Raw genomic sequence first — 13,296 nt, 5'->3', positions numbered from 1 at the left:
GACTGGGGGCGGAGACCAGACACCTCCAGCGCCAGCAGAGCCGCAGCCGCCTCCCAGCCCCAGCGGTGTGTTGCTGACAGATGGGTCAAGTCACAACAGTCTTTCCGTTTTTCAAGAGGAGCCAGTGTCAAGATTTTTTTCATATAGGAAATCTCCTGTTTCTTAAGGAATATAATTACTGATGAACAAAATATATCTGGGGGCTAGATTCAGCCTAAAGGCTGTCCTTTTTGTTTGTTTGTTTTGAGAGAGAGTGAACAGGCAGGGGCAGAGACCAAGGGGGAGAGAGAGAATCCCAAGCAGACTCCACACTGTCAGTGCAGAGCCCGATGTGGGGCTTGAACTCACAAAGCATGAGATCATGACCTGAGCCGAAATCAAGAGTCAGACCCGTCTGAGCCCCCTAGGTACCCCTGGTTTTTATTTTTTAGATGTACAGTTCAGTGTTCTGGAATATTCACAGAGTCGTACAAGCATCACCCCTAATTCCAGAATATTTTTGTCACTGCAAAAGGGAACGCCCTAACCATTAGCCGTCCATCCCCCTTCTCTCCTCGCCCCAGCCCTTGATAACCACTAATCTATGTTCTGTCTCTGTGGGTTTACCTAATCTGGATATTTCATATTAATAGCATCATATAATGTGTGAGCTTTTGTGCCTCTGGCTTCTTTCACTTAGAATAATGTTTCCCCAGTTTATCCATGTTGTAGCATGTAACATCCATGTTGTTACATATATATGGGTGTGTGTGTGTGTGTGTGTGTACGTATGTATATATAATGTTCCATTGTATGGCTATTCCACATTTTGTTTATCAGTTCATGGACATTTGGGTTGTTTCCATTGTTACTCCGTTATGAGTAACAGTGCTATGAACATTTGTATGTAAGTCTTTATGTGGACATATTTTTTTTTAATTCTCTTGAGCATGTACCTAGGAGTAGAATTGCCTACCTTTTTGAGGCACTGCCAGACTGTTTACTAAAACAGCTGGACTATTTTACCCACCCATCAGCAATTCATGAAGGCTCTAATTTCCACACCCTCATCAGTGGTTGTTATTGTCCTTTTTTCATTTTCTTTCTTTTTTTTTTTAGCACAGCCATCCCAGTGGGTGTGAAGTGGTGTCTCATTGTGATTTGGATTTCCATTTCCCTAGTGACTAATGACCTTGACCAGATATCTTCTGTGTTTATTGGCTCATTTGTGTTTGGGGGGAGATGTCTTTTCAAATCATTTACCCATTTTTAAATTGGAGTACTTATCTTTTGGTCATTAGATTATATATATGAGTTTTATATATTCTGGATACTAGCCGCTTATCACGTACAACTATTTTCTCCAATTCTGTGCATTGTCATTTCAGTTTCTTGATGGTGGCCTTTGAAGCACAAACATTTTTAATTTTAATGAAGTCTGAATTACTATTTTTACTTGAGTCCTTGTACTTTTAGTGTTCTATCTGAGAAAGTATGGCCTGATTCAGGGTCACAAAGATTAGGCCCATGGTTTCTTTTAAGAGTTTTATAATTTTAGCTTTTACACGTAGGTCTTTGATCCATTTTCGTGTATAATGGGAAATAAGAGATCACCTTTTTCCTTTTGAAGTGGCTATCCCCCATTGTCCCAGCGCCATTTATTGTAAAGACTGTTTTCTCCCCAGTGAATTGTTCTGACACTCACGTTGGAAACCACTTAACCCTAAACATAGGGATTTATTTCTGGATTCTCAGTTCTGTTCCACTGACCTGTATGTCCATCTTTATACCAATACCACCACACTGTCTTGAATGAAATTGAACTGTGAGTCTTTTAACCTTGCATTTCTTTTTTCAGCATTGTTTTGGCTATTCTGTGTCACTCGCATTTCCATATGAATTTTAGGATATGCTTGTCAATTTCCACAAGGTAGTAATCTGGGATTTTGATAAGGATTGTATTGAATCCGTAGATCAATTTGGGGAATATTACAAACTCTGTTTTTCTTTAACCTCTGGCTTATAAGAGGATAGATCCATTCTTAGAATGCTCAACAAATATAAGATCCCTAATTACGTCTCACATTTTATTTAGGTAACATTTAATAAAAATGTCTAGAATTTATACCTATTTTTATGTTTTTTCCCTTCACGTTTGAAAACATAGTTGAAGATAAAGATGGCATTCAGGCTTTGGTTAGCAGTTTCTGCCTTTGTTGTTGTTGTTGTTAAGTTTATTTTGAGAGCGAGAGAGAGCAGGCAGGAAGGGCAGGGGCAGGAGGGGGATAGGGAATCCCAAGCAGAAGCAGGCTCCGCACTGTCAGTGCAGAGCCCAACGTGGGGTTCGAACCCATAAACCATGAGATCACGACCTGAGCCAAAACCAAGAGTTGGATGCTCAACTGACTGAGCCACCCAGGCACTCCAGTTTCTGTCTTTCAATAAGTATGTTTTGAGACTCACACCTCTGTGACATACAGTGCAGTTTGACTTTCTCATTTTCCAATCTCATTATAAAATAAAAATAAGTAAAAAGAGGAGGAGTGCCTGGCTGATTCAGTCAGAGGAGCATGCGACTCTTGGTCTTGGACTTATGAGTTTGAGCCCCACATTGGCTGTAGATATTACTTAAAAATAAAATCTTTAAGGGGCACCTGGGTGGCTCAGTCGGTTGGGTGTCTGACTTCGGCTCAGGTCATACTCTCGCCATCCATGAGTTCCGGCTCCGTGTCGGGCTCTGTGCTGACAGCTCAGAGCCTGGAGCCTGTTTCAGATTCTGTATCTCCCTCTCACTCTCTGCCCTCCCCACTCATGCAGTCTCTCTCTGTGTGTGTGTCTCTCTCTCTCAAAAAATGAATAAATGTTAAAAAAGATAAATAAAATCTTTAAAAAATTGTTTCTTTAATAAATAGAGGACAGTGCAGTCCTGTTGTGAAGTAGCTGGAGAAGTACAAGTACTTGTGTTCATGCAATGAAGGCAGTACCGACAAAACAGAAACTTGGGCCAGCAAAGCCTTACGTCATTCAATAGCTCGGCATAAGTCTACCCCCTCCCACCGCCGGTGAACAGAGTGTAAGGGGAAACATTCAGGGTGGTGAGGAATGAGGTGTGTGCGTCTCAGACAGAGGATGACTTGTGGCGAGTAAGGACTTGATGTGATACCCTGATGTCCAGAACCTGCGCATCCTCACTTAGCTCTCCTGCCCTCCCCTCTCTAGCAAGACACGCTGGATGCAGATATCCACATAGAGACGGAGAGTCAGGGCATGTACAAGTGCATGTCTTCCCAGCACCTCTTCAAGCTGCTGGACTGCTTGCAGGAGTCCCATTCGTTCTCGAAGGCCTTCAACTCCAATTACGAGCAACGGACTGTCCTGTGGCGAGCAGGTAAGGCCCCACAGCAGGTAGGACAGGAGGCCACACCGGTCACCGTCCTAAACACTGAAGCCTTTGGGAGACTCTGGATACTTGTACACTTGGCTGGAATAACTTGCCAGACATTTTCATGCTTGAGGGGAAAAGAAGGAATGCTGGGTACGTCCCATCCCAGTACCAGGAATACCAGGCACGCGGGGGGGTTTCAGCAAGTAGTTGGTAGAAAAGTGAATTGACAGAGACCTGAACTGATCTAGCAAATGAAGAAATTTTACGTTAGGTTAAATTTGTGTAGTTAAATTCGATGATACAAAAGATGTGGTAGTCTGGGAGAAACAGAAAGCATTCATACGTTTTCTGAGGCTTTTAGGGGTTCTCTTTCTTTCCCACCTCCAAAAATACATAAACTCTGGAGGTGATACATAGATATATGTGGATAGATATATAGATTTATATAGCTATATCTATATATAAATAGAAAGATACCCATGCATGGTGCCAGTGGGACTCTCATTTTTGTAAACTTTGTACAAAAGTAAGACTTTATATAATTTTTGTATTGTTACTGTTACTGGGTAACTGTTCATTTTCTTCCCAAATGCCTATTTTAATCCACAGTTTTATAATACTGTTTTTCTTTACGGCTCTAACAGATCTAGATATCTTATGCCTTTGCCAGTGATAAGGCTTTGCTTGTGCAAGCTGTGTACGTGTCTCTGTGGCTGACGGGTACTGCTTTGTTTAAGAAAATGTGTCTAAGAGTAATGCTCTATGTCCATTAGGCTTCAGTTAAAAAGAATGTGAGATGTTTCAGTGTTCTTTCCCTCAAGTAGCTAGGTGAGGTCCCCACATGACCTCTCACCTGTATCTCAGAAGTGTGCACTGTTTATCTGACTGTCTAATCTCTAGGTTTTAAGGGCAAATCTAAACCCAATCTTCTAAAACAAGAAACCAGCAGCCTGGCCTGTTGTTTGAGGATCCTGTTTCGGATGTACGTGGATGAGAGCCGCAGGGATTCCTGGGATGAAATACAGCAGCGACTTTTAACGTAAGAAGATTGGTTTCTGATGAAACGTCTTATCTGGAAAACACAAAATGCGTCACAATAATACTCTGAATTGGAAAGAACAAGAGAAAAATCTATACATGCTGAAACCCACACAAACTACTTTCCTTTTTTGTTTTTTCTATTTGCTGATGCTTTTTTTTTTTTTCTTATGTTTTACTTATTTTTGAGAAGGCACAAGCAGGGAAGGGGCATAGAGGGGAGGAGAGAGAATCTGAAGCGGGCCCTGCACTGACAGCAGCGAGCCTGTTGTGGAGCTTGAACTCACAAACCTCAAGATCATGACCTGAGCTGAAGTCAGATGCCCCACCGACTGAGCCACCCAGGTGCCCTTATGCTGGCACTTCTATTTCACTTTTCTTAATGCCCTGAAGAGGGTGGGGACTCACTTCTTTCATTTGTAGATTGAGATGGGGGGGAGAGAGAGAGAGAGAGAGAGAGAGAGATTGAGAGATTGAGAATCTCAAAAGGCTCCCCACTCAGCTCAGGGCTCAATCCCACAACCCTGGGATCATTACCTCAGCTGAAATCAAGGGTCAGACACTCAACCGACTGAGCCACCCAGGCATCCCTCGTTCTTAAGTTTCTTAAGGCACAGAAACATGGGCAGTGAAAAGTGCTCAGGGTCAGCAGGCCTGGAGTGAGGTCATGACTAAGTCCTCTCTAGGACAATGTCCACTCTAATCTCCCACACCCTTCCTTCTTCCCAAGAAGCACATATTGGAACCCAATGGGTACCAGGGTGTCCTGACTTGGCTTGTACAGAAACGCAGCCGTGAGGAGATGGTGGGGTGGCATGGAGAGTTCCAGACAGAAAAGTAAACATTCGCCACCCAGCTTCTTGTGAGCAAGATGCCATGTCTGCTTCCCCTTTGACCCCCTTTGTTATTTCACATCATTAATGTATGGTGCTGGCACTCTCCTGCACTGCTAGGAGGAGTGTACCGTGAGGGGATTTTTCTAGAAAGCAGGAATGAGAAAATATTCAGTGTCTTTTTTTGACACAGTAATTCTACTGTTACGGAATCTACTTAAGAAAATGTCTTAGGGGCGCCTGGGTGGCTCAGTGGGTTAAGTGTCCGACTTCGGCTCAGGTCACGATCTCATGGTCTGTGGGTTCGAGCCCCGTGTCAGGCTCTGTGCTGACAGCTCAGAGCCTGAAGCCTGTTTTGGATTCTGTGTCTCCCTCCCTCTCTGACCTCCCCTGTTCACACTGTGTCTGTCTGTCTGTCTGTCTGTCTCTCTCTCTCTGTCTCAGAAAAAAATTTTAAAAAAAAATTTAAGAAAATGTCTTAAGCACCTGCTGGCTCAGTCAGTGGAGTGTGTGATTTTTTTTTTTTTTTAATTTTTTTTTTTTTTTTTTTTTTCTAGGAGAGAGAGAGAGATAGCATGAGCAGGGGAGGGTCAGAGAGAGAGGGAGTCACAGACTGAAACAGGCTCCAGGCTCTGAGCTGGCAGTCAGCACAGAGCCCGACGCGGGGCTCGAACCCACGAACCGCGAGATCATGACCTAAGCGAAAGTTGGCCGCTTAACCGACTAAGCCACCCAGGCGCCCCTGGAGTGTGTGATTCTTGATCTCAGGGTTGTGAGTTCAACCCCACTTTGGGCGTAGAGATGCCTTAAACTTTCAAAAAAAAGAAAATGTGTTAGAAATAGGAACCAGGATTCCCACAAAGAATTCTCCACTGCAGACTGACTTATAAAGAGAAGAAATATGGGGTGCCTGGCTGGCTCAGTTGGCAAAAGCATGGGCCTTTTTTTTTCTTGAGGTTTTATTTTATTATTATTCTTTTAATGTTTTATTTATTTTTTAGAGAGAGAATACAAGCAGGGGAAGGGCAGAGAGAGAGGGAGGCAGAATCTGAAACAGGCTCCAGGCTCCGAGCTGTCAGCACAGAGCCTGACATGGGGCTCGAACCTACAGACCGCAAGATCATGACCTGAGCCGAAGTCGGATGCTTAACTGACTGAGTCACCCAGGCGCCCCTTGAGATTTTATTTTTAAGTAATCTCTCATAAGTCCACTCTCATGAGTCCCCATGTTGTACATTGATTACTTTTTAAAAATTAAAAATAGGGGTGCTTGGGTGGCTTAGTCGGTTAAGTGTCCGACTTTCGCTTAGGTCATGATCTCGCGGTTCGTGGGTTCGAGCCCCGCGTCGGGCTCTGTGCTGACTGCCAGCTCAGAGCCTGGAGCCTGTTTCGGAGTCTGTGACTCCCTCTCTCTCTGACCCTCCCCTGCTCACGGTGTCTCTCTCTCTCTCTCTCTCTCTCCTAGAAATAAATAAAACATTAAAAAAATAATAATAAAATAGAAAAATAAAAATTAAAAATAAAAAAAATAAGAATAAAGAGAAGAAATTTAAAACAGCTCAGCTGTAGAATGGATAACTAAATCAGTCTATCCTGTGATGGAATATTGAAAATGAAGTTTTAAAAAATAATTTTCCATGATGTGGGAATGTGCTGATGGTACAAGTTTCATCACCAAAAAGCAGGATGTAAAACTATATAGATCTGTGATTTTTTAGCAATGTTTTTTCAATATCACAGATAAAAGACTAGAAGGAAATGTGACAATATTTTGGCATATGTTCCTTAGGATGACAGAACTATGCATATTTTTTTCTCCTTTATAATTTTTTGTACTTTTTATTCATCATTAATTATAGGGACACCAGCAGCTCATATTAACTTAAATCAAGCTCAGAGGATAATTATCTACATAGGCTCATAAAGTTTCTGTAAAGGAGATAAATTTTCAGTTTTTAGCATAACATTTTTTTCAAAGTAGGCTCTACATCCAGTGTGAGGCTTGAACTCACAGTTCTGAGATGAAGAGTCACATGCCCCACCAGCCAAGCCAGCCAAGCGCCCCAGCATAACATGAGTTTTGAAAGTAGCACTTGTAGGGCACCCGGGTGGCTCAGTGGGTTTGGCGTCCGGCTCTTGATTTTGCCTCAGGTTATGATCTCACAGTTCGTGGGTTCAAGTCCCATGTTGGGCTCTGTGCTGACAGCTTGGAGCCTGGAGCCTGCCTCAGGGTCCAGATTCTGTCTCTCTCTCTCTGCTCCTCTCTGCTTTCTCTCTGCCTTTGCGCTCGCTTGCTCTCTCTCTCTCTCTCAAAATAAATAAGCATTTAAAAAACAAAAGTAGTAATTCTGTGTGACCAGAGAAGAGAAAGGCAGTGTGCAGCCAGGTGTGGATGATAGGCTCTGTGTCACTGTGCACAAACGCTGAGTGGACCCTCTGCTGCGAGCAGGTCCTGAGCTGTGCTAACGTTCAGCACACCAATCTCTTTTCATCTTTGCTGCAGCCCCTTGAATTTAGTACAATTACTTATCCCTCTTTTATAGCTGAGGAAACTGAGGCTTAGGGATTTGCCCAAGATGGCATAGCCAGAGCAGGTGCCCAGCAAATAATACTCATCACAAGAATGAAGAGTTCACTCCGTGGGGCACCTGGGTGGCTCAGTCGGTTGAGTGTCCCCACTCTTGATTTCTGCTCAGGTCATGATCCCAGGGTCGTGGGATGGAGCCTGGCATCAGGCTCTGTGCTGAGCATGGAGTCTGCTTAAGATATTCTCTGTCTGTCTGTCTCTGTCTCTCTCCTTCCCTCTACCCTTCTCCCCCACTCACCTGCTCTCTCTAAAATTAAAAAAAAATTCTCTAGTAGAATGTAAGAGGTTAATCGTGTGTGTGTGTGTGTGTGTGTGTGTGTGTGTTTTAACGTTTGTTTATTTTTGAGACAAAGACAGCATGAGTAGGGGAGGGGCAGAGAGAGAGAGGGAGGGAGACACAGAATCCGAAGCAGGCTCCAGGCTCCGAGCTGTTAGCACAAGAGCCCAGCACAGGGCTTGAACCCATGAACTGTGAGATCATGACCTGAGCAGAAGCCAGGTGCTTAACCGACTGCGCCCCCCAGGCGCCCTGAGGTTAACCTTGTGTTTGATGTGCCTCCCTGTTTCTGACTCTCCTAGCGTGTGCAGTGAGGCCCTTGCCTACTTCATCACCGTGAATTCGGAAAGCCATCGGGAGGCGTGGACAAGTCTTCTGTTGTTACTTCTAACAAAAACCCTCAAAATAAACGATGACAAGGTATAAACCCGGAAACTCTAATGTCTCCACTGGGACGTAGGTTTGGGTTTTGCCTTTTTATTCAAAACTTAAAAACTATTTTCTCAATTCTTTCAAGGATGGTTATGTAACTAGCACCATTCTAGATGCATTGGAGGAAAGTTTGTTCGTTACCGACAGTGATGCTATGGCCTGTTGGGGCTCTTTCTCTCAAAGAAGCCCAGTTGAGAAAGGCTGACGCTGAGGCCGTCCCTGCGGTCAAACAGCTGCAGTGATTTTCCGTGCGGCTCTGTTGGAAGTGGGGGTGGTGATTGTGAAGCACTGGTTCAGAGCTGGGAATCTGCTTTGCTAAAATGAAAGTTGACTTTGGTAGCAAAGCTGTCCCCAGCTAATTTGTGTTTGGAGTTAAACATAATTCAAAGACCTTCTAATTTGCAAATTTCTCACACCCACTTTTTAATAGCAAGTAAAACCACCAAAATATTGCAGGAAGTTCCAGGCTGAGATGAATACTTTCGGCAAAGTTGTGCCGGAAAAAATAGTTCCCTGTCTGATTTTCTCTCTCTGCTTCTCTCCCACCTCAAGTTTAAAGCACATGCTTCGATGTACTACCCCTACTTGTGTGAAATTATGCAGTTTGACCTCATCCCTGAGCTCCGAGCAGTTCTGCGCAAGTTCTTCCTACGGATAGGTGTTGTATATAAGATATGGATTCCGGACGAGCCGTCACAGCTACCGGGGACACTGTCACCAGTGTGGTAGCCCCGGCCCCCGCGGGCCACTGCTGCAGCTCTGCAGGACACACACCGGGCCACCTCTGCCTGGCACGTCTCGTGAAGGGTCAGATCTTACAAGCAAGGAGTCGGCCTCTGGGAGCTCAGGACGGCCTGGACGATGCCGGCCAGCGCGCTGGGCCCACGGGGCCCTGACTAAGACGTTGTGCCGTTTCGATAAAGTGTCGCAGACCCCGTTAGCACAGTAGGTGGGGAGTCTGTCTCCTCTCCGTCATTCCGTTTGGCGGATTAAGCTGTCAGACCTGTCACTGCACCTGTGATCGTTTCCTAGCGGAGGCCACGATCGGCGCCCGTGTTTTGTGTGAGGAAGTTGCTCTCCTTGAAAACACTGAACATAGCTGTATAGGTTCGTGATTATTAGCGAGTATGTTAATAAAATTTCTTGTAATGGCTAAGTGCCACCTAAAATACGCTGGATTTTTTGTTGTTGTCTGAGTGTGTTGGAGAATTTGGAGTGTTTTTGTCAGTTGTGAGTCAATTGTAGTTAGATTAGTTTGGAGAAAGTCAGTGGGGAAAAGGGTTGTTGCTTTTTTTTTCTTCCTGTTTTGTTAATGTCTGATTTTTTAAATTACTTTAAGAAAAGATATTATTGAAAATTTCATTGAAAGCAGAGTTTAGTAATTAAGTTAGAAGTAAGAGCTTGCAAGGTTAAAAAATAAAAACAGGTAGTGCCTCCTGGCTCTCCCTTTTGGAGTAACTTGGGGAGAAAAAGTCTATAGGAAAAAGTAAAAACTGTAATGAAGATGATTAGCCTTCCTTTGAAGTAAGTATTTGTGGATGGGTATTAACGGTTTCCAGAATACATTGTCCATCTCACACATTGAAATCTAATATATGAAGTAGGAGCAAAAATGAAGTAGTAATTTAACAGAGTTAATTTATATTTGAGTAAACCTTTTATTTTTACCTCAGAAGAGTGCGTGTACCAATTGTTAGCGTCCCTGCTTGCCACAGCCCCCGTTAAAGGGCCCTCGAGAGAGGGATGGTGGCTGTGTGTGACCAGGGTCGTCTGTGAACCTTGACTCATTGACCCAGAGGAGGCCTGTGCTGTTGCAGGGCCAGCACAGCTGAACTGTGACTGCGACAGGAGATGGCCTGTGCCCAGGCGCTTGGCATCAGCTCGAGCCCAGGGGCTACGTTCTTCGGGAAGGGGGGCGCTGGGGGTCCTCCCCGTGGTACTGAAGTCACAGTACTCTTCGCTGCAGTCAGACCGGAAGCCTGATGCAGCTGCTTACGTAAAGGCTTGCAGTACCCAGACAGGGCCTGACGCCTGCGAGCAGTCTGTTTGGAAGCTGAATTTATTCGGAGTCAGCGAGAAAGAGGACACACACTCTGCTCTGCCCTGGTCCTCATCCAGTGCTCCCCGCATGCCGCACTCAGCGTTAGAAAAAGCGTTACACAGAGTCATTAAACCATTCGATTTCTACCTGTGCCCTCTCTTCCTGTAAATTGGGTTGTATTGATGTCAACTCTGGTGCCTTAGAAGTTAGCAAGTTGGAAAACTATCCACAATCGGCTAGGTTTTCTTTATAGAGAAGGATTTCTGGTGCTTTTGTTTACTAAGAGACCGATTTCTTAAATGTTTTTTGTTTGTAACAGCCTTGAGAAATGTGTGGTTTAGGCCAGCAGTACTCTATTTTTTTTTTCTTTCCCACAAAGTATTTTAATTTCTCTACCAAAGAAGAAAAGAGCAGGCTTACGTTTTTATGTTAGTTATGTACATTAGAGAAGAGGAGCTGTGTAATTCAGGAGGAAGGGGCGGTGGGAGAGTATTTTACTGTGAATGGAAAACGTTAGCACCTTTGACCTACCTGTCCTGGAATCCACCTGCCTCCTAGACGCACTCCCTGGTCCTGTGGCCCGTCCCAGCCCCGACAAGTCTGTACTCTCCGTCCGCCTTTGGGTCCTAAAGGTTTAATACAGAAGAACGCAGGTGTCCCTTCACACTTCTGTTTTCTATACCCTATCGCCATGTCCCCAACTGGAGACTTTTCCTTTCCTTCTGGGGCTCCCGTGTGACATTTTCTTCATCAGCTCTGACTGCATCACCAGTGTCTTCCTGCCTTATCTTTCATTTCTGCCACCTCTCACAGAGCAGGAAATGTTCGAGCGCGTTTTGTTACACGCTAAAACACTCAGCTTTGGAGTTTTTTTAAACTTTGTCTTTTAAAAGATGGGGAGGCATTTGCAGCGTACCAGCACGGACCTTTTGAAAACTGGGATGTAAAACCATTTGGGGTAGCTGTCGTTGTAGGTGGCCCGTGACATACAAAGGAATTCCTTACCTCTACTAATAAGCCATTCAGCCTAAATTCTATTTTGTGACCCAGTCTGTTCTATCACATGGTACACGTGGCTTGTGCCGCTCCAACACTAGTGAAAAGAGTGTGTGTAACTCCGCAGCACGGGGCCAGGATGCTGCTCACTAACCAAGTTAGAGAAGCTGGAGCATTTCCAAGGCCTTATTTCTTTCTCAGTATGCTTTAAGTATTGAGTATACGTGCCGGGTCTCTACAGCAGTTTCTATTTGTTGTAATACCGCTCCGCTCCTTTGAGCAATTTTGTTTCCTCTTCATTGTCCTTGAGGGCAATCACCAGCTCTGGTATCGTAACAACAAACGGTGGACGGGAAATTGGATTCCTCACGCTCATCTTTAGAGTCAAGTACACCTTTTCCTTTCCCCTGTTACTCCTCACGTACAACCAAAGAACTACATTATGGCAATTGTATGATAATATCTGGAAACACAACCTTTTCCTCTGACAGGTGACTTTTGTACAAAATGCAAAAAAAAAAAACAAAAAACAAAACAAAAAAAAACACCCTAAACCTTTCTGTTGTTCTTTTGTCATATGGCCGTACATTTCGTAGTCGTCACAGTTCTCGAAGGAGCCTGCTGACAGATACAAGTACCACCGTCCCATTCAGATGTCTGTTGTTACGATGCAAACGAATATTGGTTGAGACAGAAGCTAGATCCTTAGTACCGCGTTTTCTGAGTTCTGTTTTACCATTTCTGTTAAAGTAGAAATAGCTTGATTGAACTCCTGTGAAATCCCGGGGTTTCACTATCAGCAGCTTTGTAGTGTGAGAAACAAAGAAACCAAAGCTGAATATTTAAAAGAATGATTATATCTGGAAATCCTTGCTCTCAAAAAAAAAAAAAGACACTCATCAAAGGTGTAGTTTTTCTCAGTGTTCTAATTTTTAAAAAATTTTATCTTCATATTTGCATCAAATATTTCTTTATGTGCAAAAATGTATGTTTTACCTCCTTAAAATGCCTAAAAGTTAGTTAACAGCTACTTTTGTTTAATCTATACATGATGATTAAGTGCATTTAATATTGGTAATTTAATGAAAAGCATTCCTTGCCCAATGGATGTATACATTTTTGAAAGAATAAGCCGAATTATATAATATGAAATGCTATGTAAAGTTTTCTATGTAAAAATATTATGTATAATACTGTTAAAATCCCATGCTTTAATCAGGTGGTAAATCAATAAAGTTTTAAAAAATAAAGCTGTTTTTAATATAGTAATTTAATGTATATATATCAAGTTATATTCACCTTAACTCATTTCATTTGTCCTTAGGCAGCTTATAAGCTTATAGTTCTCAATTGGTGGTAACGTTTGGCCTCAGTAATTAACAAAAACAATTTTTTTTTAATGTTTTATTTATTTCTAGGAGAGAGAGAGAGAAAGCGTGAGCAGGGGAGGGTCAGAGAGAGAGGGAGTGACAGACTCTGAAACAGGCTCCAGGCTCTGAGCTGGCAGTCAGCACAGAGCCCGACGCGGGGCTCGAACCCACGAACCGTGAGATTATGACCCAAGCGAAAGTCGGACGCTTAACCGACTAAGCCACCCAGGCGCCCCAACAAAAACAATTTTTAATAATTTTTAACAGTGGGTTTTAATTATTCTAAGTAAGATTCTCTTCTTACTCCACCTTCCCTCCCCACGAAAGAGGGGAAAATCCAGTCAGGAGAAGATTCTTA

General features: G+C 43.5%; 1 protein-coding gene across 3 annotated transcripts in view; it reads left to right on the top strand.

Annotated features, from left to right (window-relative positions):
- The window catches only part of ARFGEF2 (ARF guanine nucleotide exchange factor 2), a 73,672-nt gene extending 60,854 nt beyond the window's left edge, over positions 1–12,818 (top strand). For all 3 annotated transcript variants that reach the window (XM_077778363.1, XM_077778364.1, XM_077778362.1), the window contains exons 32-35: positions 3,199–3,367; positions 4,265–4,403; positions 8,402–8,519; positions 9,084–12,818. In XM_077778363.1, the coding sequence (XP_077634489.1) occupies positions 3,199–3,367; positions 4,265–4,403; positions 8,402–8,519; positions 9,084–9,260 (603 nt within the window). In that variant the 3' untranslated portion in view covers positions 9,261–12,818. The remainder of the gene's footprint in view (positions 1–3,198; positions 3,368–4,264; positions 4,404–8,401; positions 8,520–9,083) is intronic.
- The last annotated feature ends 478 nt before the right edge of the window (positions 12,819–13,296 follow it).

This window comes from Crocuta crocuta, unplaced genomic scaffold, assembly GCF_008692635.1.
Source record: "Crocuta crocuta isolate KB4526 unplaced genomic scaffold, BGI_CrCroc_1.0 scaffold27, whole genome shotgun sequence".
NCBI classification, from domain to species: Eukaryota; Metazoa; Chordata; class Mammalia; order Carnivora; family Hyaenidae; genus Crocuta; species Crocuta crocuta.
Note: the sequence above shows the minus strand (reverse complement) of the source record. Positions and strands in the feature narration are given on the sequence as shown.